The sequence below is a fragment of the Calonectris borealis genome, chromosome 22, assembly GCF_964195595.1.
Source record: "Calonectris borealis chromosome 22, bCalBor7.hap1.2, whole genome shotgun sequence".
Taxonomy (NCBI): Eukaryota; Metazoa; Chordata; class Aves; order Procellariiformes; family Procellariidae; genus Calonectris; species Calonectris borealis.
The window spans coordinates 2,028,148-2,043,204 of NC_134333.1; the positions used below are offsets into that span (position 1 = coordinate 2,028,148).

General features: G+C 51.8%; 1 protein-coding gene across 1 annotated transcript; it reads left to right on the top strand.

The window, feature by feature from the left end:
• Positions 1-204: 204 nt before the first annotated feature.
• Positions 205-12,868, top strand: LOC142091721 (von Willebrand factor A domain-containing protein 5A-like). Its single transcript, XM_075171101.1, has 18 exons — positions 205-227; positions 779-781; positions 1,891-2,042; positions 2,417-2,485; positions 3,881-4,128; positions 7,041-7,263; positions 7,590-7,732; positions 7,865-7,979; positions 8,157-8,284; positions 8,429-8,517; positions 8,774-8,918; positions 9,317-9,399; positions 11,067-11,181; positions 11,357-11,521; positions 11,804-11,907; positions 12,163-12,344; positions 12,509-12,715; positions 12,783-12,868. The coding sequence occupies exons 1-18, from the start codon at positions 205-207 to the stop codon at positions 12,866-12,868; spliced, it is 2,280 nt and encodes a 759-aa protein (XP_075027202.1).
• Positions 12,869-15,057: the final 2,189 nt, after the last annotated feature.

Sequence of the window (15,057 nt, forward strand, 5' to 3'; positions counted from 1 at the left end):
CGGCGTAACGGGGCCGATTTCCACGAATTAGGGCTACGCCTGCCCCAGCACCTGGCAGAGCCGTGACCCGCTGCTCGCTCTGCGGCTCCGCAGCGTGCCACGCAGAGCGCACGGGCGAGGGTCCTTCCCCCCCGGCCTCCCTGGTGAGCCACGCTGGAGAGGGGCCGCCCCTTCCCTGGGCTTCTTTGCAGGGCGGGGGACGCGATGGCGGAAGGCGGCTCCTCCCTGTGACCGAGGCGGGGGCGGCCGGCGCCGATGCCCGGGGCTCCGCGCTGCCCTTAGCGCCCTCCCCATCGCCGGCGGCCGCACGGAGATGCTGTTGCCGCACTCGCGGCCCTCCCCCGCGGGTCCCCGAGGTCTCCCAGCCCCGCTCCCCGCCACCAGCGGCTCGTGTCCCAGCGGTCCCGGGACGGGCCGCCCGGGCGCCCCCCGCCCCGCCGTTTGCTGCCCGGGACCCCCCTTGCGCTGCTGCGTCCCCGTGGCCGCTCCAAGCACCTCAGAAACAACCAAAGGCAGCACAAGTTTTCTTTGCCTTCTCCTTCCCCTACCCCGTGTTTCCTGGGACACGTGCATCCTTCAGCTGGGCTGGGACATTCATGTAATTCCGCTTCACTTTCCCAATTCACTGGGAAAACCACCTGTCCAAGTTCCTTGTGACTGCCCCCCACGGCTGTGTGCGGGGGCCAGCCAGGCTCTCAGTCTGCCTTCCTCATTATCCTTTTTCCAGGAAAGTATTTCTCGCTGGGGCGCACTGACTGCGCCAAATGTTTTGCCCCAGGAGGTAGGTGCTAGTTCACCATGACCCCGGTGAGAAAGACACGCAGGTTCTGCAAAGTATCATTTGAAACGTCATTTCTTAGAGCTGACACTAGAAAGAAAGAGAGAATAGCATAGATAATATCACGTCCCCTCAGATGCTGGGAACCCCGGGTGGTGCAGTACCCAAGGTGCCTCCGATCAGCACGCAGCATATCACAGTGCGCGTGTTCCAGAGCCGGCTCTGTCACAATGAGCTGGCTGAGGTTACCCTGCAGCCATGGGATTTGTGCAGCCCAGCGCAGGCCTGACAGCCAAGCTGTATGTGCAGCGCAGCGCAGCACAGTCCTGTGCCTCCTCAGATTAACTGCTAGTGGATCACTACTCCTCGATGTACAGCGCTCCCCCCATCAGGATCACTACAGCAGAGAATGCACGTCCCTCCTTCCCTTCCTCCTTCTATCCCCCCTCGCGTCCCCCTCACTCCTCATTCATTCCTTTGCCCCACTCTCACCCCCGCTTTCTGTGCCCTCTGGCAAGCGCCCTTGCAGGGGTTTAGAAGTTAATCTGAACGTATCTATTTTAAATACCTACATTTATACATAATAATCTTGAACGGAATCCTACTTTCGTGCTAAGAGGAAGAGGCTCTTCCTCTTATTTAAATTTAGGGGTGAGACTTAGTTGTTGAAACATGGCTGTCTAGTATCATTTTAGACGTCCTGTCGTTTCCGAGATAGACACATGATGCCAATACGTATAGCACAGGACCTATGGGAGACAGCTAGATTGGATTTCCTCACCTTTGCGAGGACCACTCCCCCATACTAGGGCTCCTCGCTGCAAATGACCCTCCTGTCCGATGTTTTCACAACTGAGTTAAGGCTCTACTCAGTATCGGAAGCGTTCAGACCACCGACCTGTACACAGACCTGGTGGCTTTACGTGCCTAAAACCAGACACTTTTTATCATCCTCGCCCTCACATTCCACACAACTGCATTTGCTCATCAATTCCTCCACCACCCTCCTGCCCCCCACTTCCCTGGATGTGCATCCGTGCATCCCAACTACAAAGTCATTCATCCATTGCCCTCCCCAATTCCCCATACGGTCACTTTTTTCTGCCATTCAGTCCTACTGCCACTGAATACAGCCCTCTCCAACCATCCAGCTACACCGTTCTCCTCACACAAATCCATGCATTCCTCCACCCATCCTCCCAGATGGTGCTTTGCCCGCTCTGTCTGTCCACCCTTCTGCCCATTTCTTCCTCTGTCAACATTGGTACCGCTGTCCTCCAGGTGCAATTTTCACTGCTCAGGCCCAAACTCATGCTGTGCCGTATGTCTCAGGCTGTGAGCCATCATTGCTCCCACCTCCCCTGGGCTCTCATCTGAATTAAGCACTACCACCCCGTTGAACCAATACGCATTTTTGACACCTGCAATTCCCATCCCAGGCCTCTCTCCTACTAATCTGCTACCAGCTGGTGTGAGAGGGGCAAAAAGGATCCTGAGTTGGGATATGAGGAAGCAAAGAATCATCTTGGCCCGTGTATGTGGAGGCAGAGCTCCATATCTTGGAGGAAGGGAAGATGGAGGTGTCCAGGTTTTTTTCACAAGGTCCTCATAGCTCACTTTATGCTCTTTCCCACACAGAAGCTGTCTTTGACCAAAGACTCAAGATGAGGACAAGTGGCGTCCTGTGCAAAGAGTATATGTGTAGGGGTGAGTTGGAGCCAGAAGGGTGGCATTTGTGAGCAGTGGAGAAGATTTTAGCTGGGAGAGCAATGTGGGAAGGAACTGATTTCTGGGGTGGTTGACAGGGAGGCACATCTCACCATGTTCTGGGAACTCAGGGCCTGTAGTCAGCCTTCACTTTTTCTGGCTGGTATAGCAAAAGATGTTTTAGTAAGTGTGATTCATCTCACCCATAGCACTGAAGGCTTTCCAGGGAAACCATCAAAAAGTGGGAGGATGATGCAGAAGAGATGTCTGCTACTGTGGGATGGGGGGCAACACTTCTCAGTGCTATGATATTGCATCACCTCTACTGTGGTGCTAAATCATCCCCTACTGAATTGTGTTGTGAAACCTAGGTACATTGCTTGATTGGTGAGTTGCATCATCCCCTCCAGGTGAACTCTACCATCTTCTGTACGCCATCCCCCTCCAAGACATTACAGCAACCCCTATGAAGGTCTTATACCTTCCTTTGCTAAGTGTCACTCTATTCCTACTACAGTGTTACGCCATTCTTGACTAAGATACTACTCCAACGCATTTTACCATCAGGTTTGATGCACCACTGATGCCAAACCTTGCCCTAATATGAGATGCTCTTCATCTCAAACCAGGGGCAAAGGTATGGAGAAGGTTGCCTTTCAATGGGCTGCTGTCATAGCAGGAAGGGAGGTCATCAAAGCCCTCTTCCAACCAAATTCAGATCTACACATTGTTGGCCTCAAATAAACCATACGCTACAAGTATGACAGGTGAGAAAGGGAGGTCAGCGAGAAACATCTCCACTGTTGACAATGAAAAGAAGGTGAGGCTACTTCCTGTGACTCTACCTTTGATGCCATGCTGAGTGCCCTTGCTATGGTCCCCCCTTCCCTTCCAGTAGTCCAAAATGAGTAGTATATCTGCTTAACTTGAAAATCAAGCTCATCTCTTTGCAGCATTAGTCTCAAAGCAGGTGGTGGGACCTGCTCCTATCTCTGGGATAAGGTCTGAAGGTTTGAGGAGCTGTAAGGCACCTCCTGCCGTTTGCGAGAAGCTCTATTGTGGGACTGTCTAACGCTATGTGCTAGGGGACAGACAGACTCTTCTCAATGCCATGGGAGGCCTGAACTAAGATGAAGCATGGCACATTGAGGCGATCTGAGGGCCCTGCTGCCGTGTGCATTGGACAAAAAGGGGCTTAGAGAGATGAGGATCTGTGGTCTAAGGGAAACACGTTGACAGCCTCAGGGACCTTTCATTGGTATTTGTCAGCTTCTGCAGCTGACATTTCTGTGGCAGATTTGGACACCCAACTGTTTCCCACTACAAGCAGACACTTCAAATTTAAAGTTTCCGACGTGCAACCAGGGACTCTGACAGCTGTTGTGTCTTCCTCAGGCTTATTCCAGCGGGGAGTATGGTTCTTTTCTTCCTATCCTGAAGTGGAGCTGGAAACCGTGACAGTAAATGTAACCATCCAGGACTTTGTAGCCGATGTAGAGTCTGAGCTGCTTTTCCGCAATATGCAGCAAGTCCCCAAGGAGACCATGTTCATCTTTCCTGTGGACTCTGACACTGTTGTACACACCTTCTACGCTACCATGGGGGACACTCGTATTGAAGCAATGCTCTGGGAGAAGGAGGAGGTACTGGGAATGTGGTGGGAGGGGGTGGTCCGCAGATTGGGATGAAGGGTGGAGGTGACAGAATGGAAGCCATTGTGCAGCAGGAAAACCATGATATAGTTGCTATCACGGAAACGTGGTGGGATGACTCGCACAACTGGAGTGCTGCAATGGATGGCTATAAACTCTTCAGAAGGGATAGGCAAGGAAGGAGAGGCGGTGGGGTAGCCCTATATGTTAGGGAATGTTTTGATCGTCTAGAGCTTAAGGATGGTGACAATAGGGTTGAGTGTTTATGGGTAAGAATCAGGGGGAAGGCCAACAAGGCAGATATCATGATGGGATCTGTTATAGACCACCCAACCAGGATGAAGAGGCAGACGAAATATTCTGTAAGCAGCTGGCAGAAGTCTCACAATCGCTAGCCCTTGTTCTCGTGGGGGACTTCAACTTACCAGATGTCTGCTGGAAATACAATACAGCAAAGAGGAAAGAGTCTAAGGAGGTTCCTGGAGTGTGTGGAAGATAACTTCCTGACACAGCTGGTGAGTGAGCTAACTAGGGAAGGCGCCCCACTGGACCTTTTGTTTTTGGACAGAGAAGGAGTTGTGGGTGATGTGATGGTTGAGGCTGTCTTGGGCACAGCGATCACAAAATGATAGAGTTTTTGATTCTTGGAGAAGTAAGGAGGGGGGTCAGCAGAACTGCTCCCTTGGACTTCCAGAGGGCAGACTTTGGCCTGTTTAGGGGCCTGGTTAACAGAGTCCCTTGGGAGGCAGTCCTGAAGGGCAAAGGAGTCCAGGAAGGCTGGACATCCTTCAAGAAGGAAATCTTAAAGGCGCAGGAGCAGGCTGTCCCCATGTGCCGAAAGATAAGCCCGCAGGGAAGACGACCAGCCTGGCTGAACAGAGAGCTTTGGCTGGAACTCAGGAAAAAAAGCAGAGCTTATGACCTTTGGAAGAAGGGCACGCAACTCAGGAGGACTACGAGGATGTCATGAGGTTATGCAGGGAGAAAATTAGAAGGGCCAAAGCCCAACTAGAACTTAATCTGGCTACTGCCATAAAAGACAATAAAAAATGTTTCTCTAAATACATTAGCAACAAAAGGAGGGCTAAGGAGACTCTCCATCCTTTGTTGGATGTGGGGGGAAACACAGTGACAAAGGATGATGAAAAGGCTGAGGTACTTAATGCCTTCTTTGCCTCAGTCTTTAAGAGTAAGTCCAGTTGTTCTTTGGGTACCCAGCCCCCTGAGCTGGAAGACAGGGACAGGGAGCAGAATGAAGCCCCCATAATCCAGGAGGAAATGGTTAGCGACCTGCCACACCACGTAGACACACACAGGTCTATGGAGCTGGATGGGATCCACCCAAGGGTACTGAGGGAGCTGGCAGCAGTGCTCACCAAGAAACTTTCCATCATTTACCAGCAGTCTTGGATAACCAGGGAGGTCCCAGTTGACTGGAGGTTAGCAAATGTGATGCCCATCTACAAGAAGGGCCGGAAGGAGGATCCGGGGAACTACAGGCTGGTCAGTCTGACCTAGGTGCCAGGAAAAGTTATGGAGCAGATCATCCTGAGTGCCATCACACGGCACATACAGGACAACCAGGTGATCAGGTCCAGTCAGCATGGGTTTATGAAAGGCAGGTCCTGCTTGCCTAACCTGATCTCCTTCTATGACCAGGTGACCTGCTTAGTGGATGAAGGAAAGGCTGTAGATGTGGTCTACCTAGTCTTTAGTAAAGCCTTTGACACCGTTTCCCACAGCGTTCTCCTGGAGAAACTGGCTGCTCATGGCTTGGATGGGTGTACTCTTCACTGGGTAAAAAACTGGCTGGATGGCCAGGCCCAAAGAGTTGTGGTGAATGGAGTTAAATCCAGCTGGTGGCTGGTCACAAGTGGTGTGCCCCAGGGCTTAGTATTGGGGCCAGTTCTGTTCAATATCTTCATGAATGATCTGGATGAGGGGATCGAGTGCACCCTCAGGAAGTATGCAGACAACACGAAATTGGGCGGAAGTGTTCATCTGTTTGAGGGTAGAAAGGCTCTACAAAGAGATCTGGACAGGCTGGATCGATGGGCTGAGGCCAGTCGTACGAGGTTCAACAAGGCTAAGTGCCGGGTCCTGCACTTGGGCCACAACAACCCCATGCAACGCTACAGGCTTGGGGAAGAGTGGCTGGAGAGGTACCCGGCAGAAAAGGACTTGGGGGTGCTGATTGACAGCTGGCTGAACATGAGCCGGCGGTGTGCCCAGGTGGCCAAGAAGGCCAACGGCATCCTGGCCTGTATCAGAAATAGTGTGGCCAGCAGGAGGAGGGAGGGGATCGTGCCCCTGTACTGGGCACTGGTGAGGCCGCACCTCGAATGCTGTGTTCAGTCTTGGGCCCCTCACTCCAAGAAAGACATGGAGGTGCTGGAGCGTGTCCAGAGAAGGGCAACAAAGCTGGTGAAGGGTCTAGAGAACAAGTCCTGTGAGGAGTGGCTGAGGGAACTGGGGTTGTTTAGCCTGGAAAAAAGGAGGCTGAGGGGAGACCTTATCGTGCTCTACAACTACCTGAAAGGAGGTTGTGGCGAGGTGGGTGTCGGTTCGTTCTCCCAAGTAACAAGTGATAGGACAGGAGGAAATGGTCTCAAGTTGAGCCAGGGGAGGTTTAGGTTGGATATTAGGAAAAGTTTCTTCACTGAAAGGGTCGTCAAGCATTGGAACAGGCTGCCCAGGGAAGTGGTTGAGTCTCCAGGCCTGGAGGTATTTAAAAGACGTGTAGATGTGGTGCTTAGGGACATGGTTTAGTGCTAGTGGACTTGGCAGTGCTAGCTTAACAGTTGGACTTGATGTTCTTAAAGGTCTTTTCCAACCTAAACAATTCTATGATTTTATGAATCCTGTGAAGACCTCAGTGACACATTTTTCTCCCTCTGTGGCAGGCCCAGCAGCTGTGTAAAGCCACTTCAGGCATGGAGAATTTAAGATACCTGCAGGACCAGTGGGATCTTTGGGGTCCTGTCTTCGCTTGTTTCTTGGGGACCCTGCCTCTTAACAGGGAGGTGACCATCACCCTGTGCTATGTCCAGGAGCTGCCACTGCAGCCTGATGGAGCTGCCCAGTTTTGCTGGCCATGCGAGCTGTTCCCCTCGAGAAAATACATTGGTGAGTGATCCCCCCGATGCATCCCCCAGCATCACTCCCCAGCATCCCTCTGGGTGGAGGACCCCCATATCTGCACACGTGCCTCAGTGAGAGAATCTGAATATTCCCCCTTGCACCTCACAGTCAGGAACGCCCACGGGTCTCCCCATATGTCTCACAGCAAGAGATCGCCACAGATCCCTGTACAAACCACAGTGTGAGTCTACAGATCCACCAGGTGGGATGGTGTCTGAAGGGTGTCTCAGATGCCACGTTTCCCCCCTACCAACAACAGACATGCCCCAGGGTCTCTTCTTTCACCTTCTCACACCTCTTTCTCACTGCAGGCTGGTTCTCTTCTGAGGAGGAGAGGCCCGAAAACGTGCACTTCAGCATCTGTCTGAAGTCAGCCCATGGTGTATCCCACATAGCCGTTAACAGCAGCTACACCCCTCTGCAATACACAGCTCCAGATCAGACATCTGCTGAGGTATGGCCCTGCCAGATGCTCGAGTCCCAACGGGCGAGTGGAGGGAAGGGTCTGCAGCCTGCTGACGCTCCTTAGGATTCCTCACTCCTTTTATTTGGTTCTCTTTCCTCCCCACACCCTACTTGTCCTCAGGTCTCCTTGAAATTGCCACCCTGGATGTGGGATGGTCTGAACTTGCTGGTGTATTACAGAGGGTCTCACACTCTCAGTGCTGTAGTGGAGAGGAGAGATCCCAAAGCCCCACCTGGTGAGTGAGGACGGTGGAAGTGGGGGTTAGGGAGAGGGTGTCAGGGAGACTGGGGGGATCTGAGGGGCTTTTCAGGCAATAAGTCAGAGCTGAGGGCTATGTGGAGGACAAAAGCAAAGAGACAGGGAAGCGGGCTCCAGCCTAAAAATCCTCCTTGTTTCCTGCCACACACTCCAGGCTCTCTGCTGGGAGACCCTGTGGCCATGGTGACACTGATGCCCAACATTCCTGAGGTGGTGCCCCATCCAGGCCAGCTTGGGGAATTGCTCTTTCTCATGGACCGCAGCCTCTTCCAGGATGCACAGGTACCACCAGAGGAGGTCTTTGGGGGGGGTTGTCCATACCGGTCATGCCCAGCTGGTGGGGAGAGAGGGAAACTGCTTCACGTGGGCGGATGTTCTGCCTGGCTTCCCCATCTGAGCTCTGCCCATCCCTCCATCTGGCCCCAGAACACACTGCTCTTCCTCCTGAAGAGTTTGCCTCTGGGCTGTTACTTCAACATCTACAGTTTTGGGGCCACTTTCAAAGCCTTCTATCCGTGAGTTGGGGGTGATGATGGGGCAGGGCCGAGAGGTAAGTAAAGTATGACTTTTCTACGTGAAACTATGGGACAAGCTCTTGCTGGAAGGCAGTTATGGGGCAGGATATGTTGGGGACAGTGAGAGGGTAAGTCCTCTTTTCAGGGTGCTTCTGCAGCACTGGTAGTGGGGTAAGGCTTTGCTAGGGAGTGGCCATGTGAGGGTAGCCGTGGGCCAGGTTCTCCTCCCTCTGACACTCTGGGTGCCCTCCCACAGGCAGAGTGTGGAATACACGCAGGAAAGCATGGACCATGCAGTGGGGCGCATCTCCTCCATCTGCCCTGATCTGGGGGGCTGTGACCTGTTGGGTCTCCTAAAGTCTATCTACAGCACCCGTCTCCTTCATGGGCGCCCCCGTCAGGTACCAGGGCCAAAGGGTTATGGGGAGGGGAATGGGTGTAAACAATGGCGTCAAGGTAGACTTCAGGGCTCAGGGTGAGATATTCTGCTGCTGTTTGCACTGGGAGTTCGCGTGTCAGGGGGCATCCTCATGGCAGGGTGGGCAGTGTGGGAGGGCTTCTGTGGAATTTGCCTGCACTTGGGGAAGGTGGATCTTCCTTGTGGGGTGCCCCTTTGTGCTAAGAGGTGTCCTGGTGTTAATGAAAGGAGACACCCAATCTCTTGTCCTGTTTCAAGGCCAGAGGGCGCGAGAGGGTAAGGGAGCAAATGGGGAAGGCTTCCTGCGTTTTAGGAGGGTGTCTTTCCTCTACAGGGATGCCCAGCCCTGGCAATCTTTGCTTCCCCTCCTCTCTCCCTCAGCTTTTCATCTTCATCCAAAGGAAGATCTCCAGTGAAGAGGAAGCTGTCATGGCTGAGGTCTACCGTTACCGGGACCAGCACAGGTAATGGGGGAGCCCTGTTCCTGTCCCCTAACACGCTAATTCACAACCTTCCTCTCCCCCTGACTGTCAGAGTCCTTCAAACATTCTCCCAGATCCTAGTCTGCCCCTGTCGCGAATGAGTGGTTTAGAGGTCGCTTAAAGAACCACCATCAAAGGTACTAGCAAAAAGTGGTTTTAATAGAAATTTATAAAAGTGTGACTTAACAGAGTTCGATGGCAAGGTTCACTCTATCACTTACTACATGGATGAAACATCCAAAGGAAAATTGGGTTAGAGTCGAGCTAGAATGATTTATACAGAGTCCGAAGACGCAAAAGGGTAAGGGAGACCCTCCCATTAAGTCATGAGGTTCAGAGCAGACCCACTTCCTTTCTAAACTCCTGATGGAGCTTAGGCGCGGCTGGATCCAATCCTAGTCCCAGACTTGGTCAACAGTTTATGCCTAAGGGATTATACGTGTCTAGCAGCAGTCTAAGATTCATTCACAGTTTTAAGGTACATCACAAGATTTTAGCAACACGTAATCATTGACTAATTTAACATTTACAAAGTGAGTTAATAGAATTTACTACAATCACAACAGTGACTTAATTACAGATTATGCTTACTATCGGTTATCTAAATCAATTCACACACACACACACAGAGAAATATATATAATTGTACAAAAGATATACCTGTTAAAAATTCCCCCCAAGTCCAGTGAAATATTTACGTCAAATGTCTCGGCATTTCTCAACGGCTGAGGGGTTGAGCCTCAAGGAGTGTTTCAGCCTAGGCCCCGTCGTCAGCTTTCGGCGACGGTCCTCCGAATATTGCAAACCTGAGAGTTTGCGAGCTCTGAGAGGCTCCCACTCAGAGGCAGATGCTGGGCGCAGCCCGCTGCGGTCCAGGAGAACTCAAAGGGTCTCACTTAGGACTTCTGTTTATAGGGTTGCAAGATGATTGGCTTTAGTCATCCATAAACTTCCATCCTGGCCACAGTCCAAGGTGGTAGTTACTAAAATTCTCAAGTTTTCAGTAAAATTGGCACATTTCCACTTGAGCTATGGCTCAGATAAGGGTGTCAGGGGATGACGAATTATCCCCGCTCTTGTTCCGCACCTTGGCCAGGCAGCAGGAGTTCCCAGTACAGTGAGTGCTGTTCCCCACCTCAGCCATGCAAGAGTTCCTGGTATGGTCAAGGGACGCTTCACCGCCCAACGCATTACACAAAGGCCAAGGCCTAACGGGAGTTCCTGAGATCATAGAGCGGCCCAGGAGAGGTGGGGGGAAATGCACCACCATGGCCCCAGATCTTCTCTTTACCTCGATGGAACTTCAGCAACAACGCCCACACACACTTTCCTTACCTCACTAAGACTGCCTATACTCTTCATCTAGCGGGCCTCCTCTCCCAATCTTCCCCTGCTCTTAGAACTTTTCCTCTTCCCCCTCACCCTGCAATACCTCCGTGTGCTCTGTGGGCCCAAAACCCGTTCTCACTATCTCCCTGTCCAGCAGGCAATGTCTCTCACCCCGGAGTGAATGGGAAAACTCTGAGTCAGTTTCATTTCTACGATCAGAAGCATTCTTACCTCTCCAGACTTTGTCCTTTGTACCACCCTTGTCCTTCGTGCCTCTCACCTTCGTCCCACCTCTAACCTCCCCCTCTTTTCCTGTACAGGTGTTTCTGTTTTCCTACTAACAGATGTGACAGCTTCAACCTTTCCCAGGCCATGGCCCTGGAGACCAAAGGTGAATGTGTGTGCATCCACTCCAGGATGGACATGACATCCGAGGTAATGACCCAGGTAGTCCTCTGCTCTATTCAACATCTCCCATGGCTCTTCTAGACATGCAAGGCAATCCAAATACCACCATCCACTCCAACTCAGAGAGCCCCTCCAAGTTCCCCCCCCTCCCAGAACTGGGAGGGAACCCAAGTGGTCTGTGCTCTCTGCTTCCCCTTACCAGGCAGTGAAATGCCTGCAGCGCGCTCTGCAGCCTCTGGCAAGTGGGATCTCACTACATTGGGACCTTCCACCTGGCCTGGAGGTGTCAATGATCAGAAAAGCTCCTGAGATGATCTTCCAGGGACATCAGAGATCCATCTATGCCCAAATCCATGGGCAAGCACAGGTGAGAGTGAGCCAGGAACTGTATGCACTGGGGCAGGGCTTTCTGGAAGGTAAAGGACCCACTCCCTGTTTCACCTTCCCAGCACTGAGAGTCCTTCACCTCCATTAGACCTGAGAGAGACCAGGATCAGGGCTCTGTGAACCCCTTCTTTCCCCAGAGACACCACTGCTTCTGCTCCAACCATGGACATCTACCACCTTAGGAGAGCAGGGAGGGAACCTAGGCAGCCAGGCTGCCTTGCAGATGAACATTTCTGTCTGACTCTTTCCCTTCTGCCACCAGGATCCAGAGGGGGGTGAGGGAGCAGTGACCCTTCAGTACCACGTGGGCAGCCAGTCCTTCGATTACACACTCAGGTTCTCACTGTCCCCATCATCAGATGGCAGGTGAGAGGGTAACAGACTTGCCCATGAGGCAGAGTGGCAAGGTCTGGAGGAGGGGCAGCAGGTGCCCCTTTGCTTCCCACTGCAGCCGGAGGTGGGAAGAGATTCTGGGCATCCAGTGCTCCCCCCTTGTCCCGTCTGCCCTGACCTTGGGAGAGGACCTGGGTGAACATTACCCCACTGCCCTCTCCTCTTTACTGCACGTGTCCCTTGCCCCTCCCCGAGGTGGAACCAAGGACTAACTCCCTGCCCCTGCAGGCTGCCTGTGCACCGCATGGCCATGATGCACCTGCTGTGGAAACTGGCCTGGGAGGGGACAAGCAGGGCAGAGAAGGACATCCGGCACAGCGCAGTTAAGTCCAGCGTCAGCCTGGGGGTTCCGTCCCCCTTCACATCCAGTGTGGCAGTACGCATGAAACAGAGGGATGCCTGGCACCGTGGTAAGGCCAGAAACGGTGGGGATAGGACTGGGAGGGGAAAGCGGGACTTGTTCATCCGATGCCTCCTCACCATCTGCAGCCCCCTATCCTGTGGGCCTGACCACCCTTTTGCCTACCTCTAATACCCATGAGTCTAAGCTCCATCTCCCCACTTCTCTCCCCAGATTCTTTGCCTCCAGACTCCTCCACGTTGTTCTCTCCCTCTTGCAACCTGGTTCCCTGCCAGCTGCTCTGGTTGCGTGGCTTCAGGCCTGTGTGGTTCAAGTCCACCAAGTTTTGGATGGTCCAGAAGTGCCAGTTTTGCCTTGAGAGGCTTGGTCGCAAAGCCCCTGACACTGAGGCACTCACCCAGCTTCCAGCATCCTGTAAAGGTAAGGAGAAACTTCTTAGCTGAGCATTCTCAAAATGTGCTGGACTAGGGTTGAACCCTCCTTTCAGCATCTATCATCTTCTCACCAGACTTCCTGACTGTCATTGTGCTAGGGATGGCTGGAGTGACGGACAAAGCAAACTCCCAGACATGAGGACACACTTTGCTGGGATGGAAGGCTACTGCCAGGGTCCTGAACACACTTAATAGGCCCTAATGGTCCTGGGGCCTCCCAGGACCCTTCCCATTGGCCCAGGGGTCTCACTGATGTTGTACAAGTAGCGGTGTTCAGCTCAGCCACAGATGTGCCTGGCCATGGACTCCATTGATCCACACCCTGACCCGTGGACTGACTTCCCAGCTTGACCCTGGACCTGCCTTTTCACCATGGACTTGCCTGATAATCTGGACTCCTGACTGACCTTGTCTGCCGTCCTCGGACTGCCCTGCTTGTCTCTCTCCGGTGCTGCAGGGCTGGACCCTGGCTGGTGAAGCCCCTGCCCTGCTGGTCATGTTATTGAGCCTGGTTCCCTGTCCCTTAGGGAGGACCTGGCCCTCGCTGCTCCTTGACAATCTTATTTGTAGTCAGACAGAAATGGGCACTTGAAGAGATCAGTTAATCTATTTTCAATGACTACTGTAAGATGCCCAAAGGAGCCAGAGCCTCCGCATGCAGCTGCCTCCACTGTCCCTAAAGTGAACATGGCTGAAAATACCCAGAGAAGCAGCAATTTGAATATCCCAGCACATTTTAAATTCTCACAAGACACTAAACTTCATCAACTTGAGTCAACCTCCAAAAGAAATTCCAAATCAAATACTATGTTAGGAAGGAACGCAAACTACAACAAGGAATGGTGATAGTTTTGTATAGTGTCCTTCCCTCACCTAATTCCCCCAACAATATGAAAGAATCCAATGTCAACATCATGTGTCCTCACCCTGCTCAACAGCACGAGGTTCTCTTTGATGAATGTCATCAACTGCCCTTAAGGAAGGAGTAATGTCACTTACAGGCAGAAAAATCCAAGTTAGCCCTAAGGAAAAAAGGGAGGATACAAAATTTGTGAGCTTTCCCCCGACGCACCCTTGATAGCCTGACAGCTTGATAACCTTGGTAGGTTACCATACAATACCTATGAACAAGACAAAAATGGCTCACATTCTACAAGTATCTGTTTCTCCAACTGCCTAGAAAAGAAGCCCAAACAATGCGATGATCAGCGTACCAACCTGCCAGAATCTGTTCAGACATTTCTTTGAAAATTGCTTTGACAATGATTGTAATGCATTTCTGCAGTCTCCAACCCAATGACACAAAAGGAGGTTCTCCAAAGCCATAGCCACACACGTACCTCAAAAGGATCTCCAGAGCTGAAACCAAAGGAAATGATCAGATCTGTTCACCACTGTGCTCAAAGGACCAGAGGATAGGCAGAATTTATTGCCAGGCCAGCATCAATCAAAGAGATGATTTTGGTTTTGACCAAAAGGGTCAGAGGGTTGAATGTTAGCTAATCAAATGAAAAAAAAAAAAGAGATTTCATAAGACAAATATAAACATATATATATATATGACCAGCCCCAAAAGAGTCCATTGGTCTTCACTCATGATGCACCCCAAAAATGTATTGAAACCTCCCTCTCCTTGCCTCTCCTGCCCAACCAGATGTCCAGCTGTATTCTGACAAGAGGAATCCAAATCCCTCTGACCTCTCTCTCTGACTGTGGTCAATTGCAGACCAGAATTCCTGATGGGCTTTTTGAAGGTCAAGAGATCACAACCCTAGAATTATGCAACCATCATTTTAAGATAAGAAGATCTTTGAGCAGAGAAATGAATGCATGAGCCAGCTAGAGATCATGACACCTAACTGCAGTTGTCTAAATGCAGGTTTCTACTTACACGCTAGGTGGCAAAGCTTCCATTATCATAAGTGCACATCCAGCTAGGGCAGGCGATGGAATCTAGAGACTGATGGAGTCTTAGTACAGCTGAAACAGATTTGAATAAGTCACTCAAGGCACAAACTATGCAGGACTTGGGCCCTACACCAGCTGGCATATTTGCCAGGCTTGAGGCTCACAGGCTCTGGAATGGACTGGTTACACCAGTGCTGCACAAGAGTGGGGCCTGACCTTTTCTGGGCCTCTTACAGCATTCTTGTGGTTCAGGGGGATTGCTATTTCCCTTCATCTTCTTTCCAGCTGAAAGTGAGAGCCATGCTACAGCCCAGTAGAATGACCTGTACGAGGTAGGGGAATATTAGCTGAAAGCCATGAGAGCATCAAGAAATCATGTGAGAAGAACGTGAGAAGATCAGCCCAGTGAAAGAGTTTGGA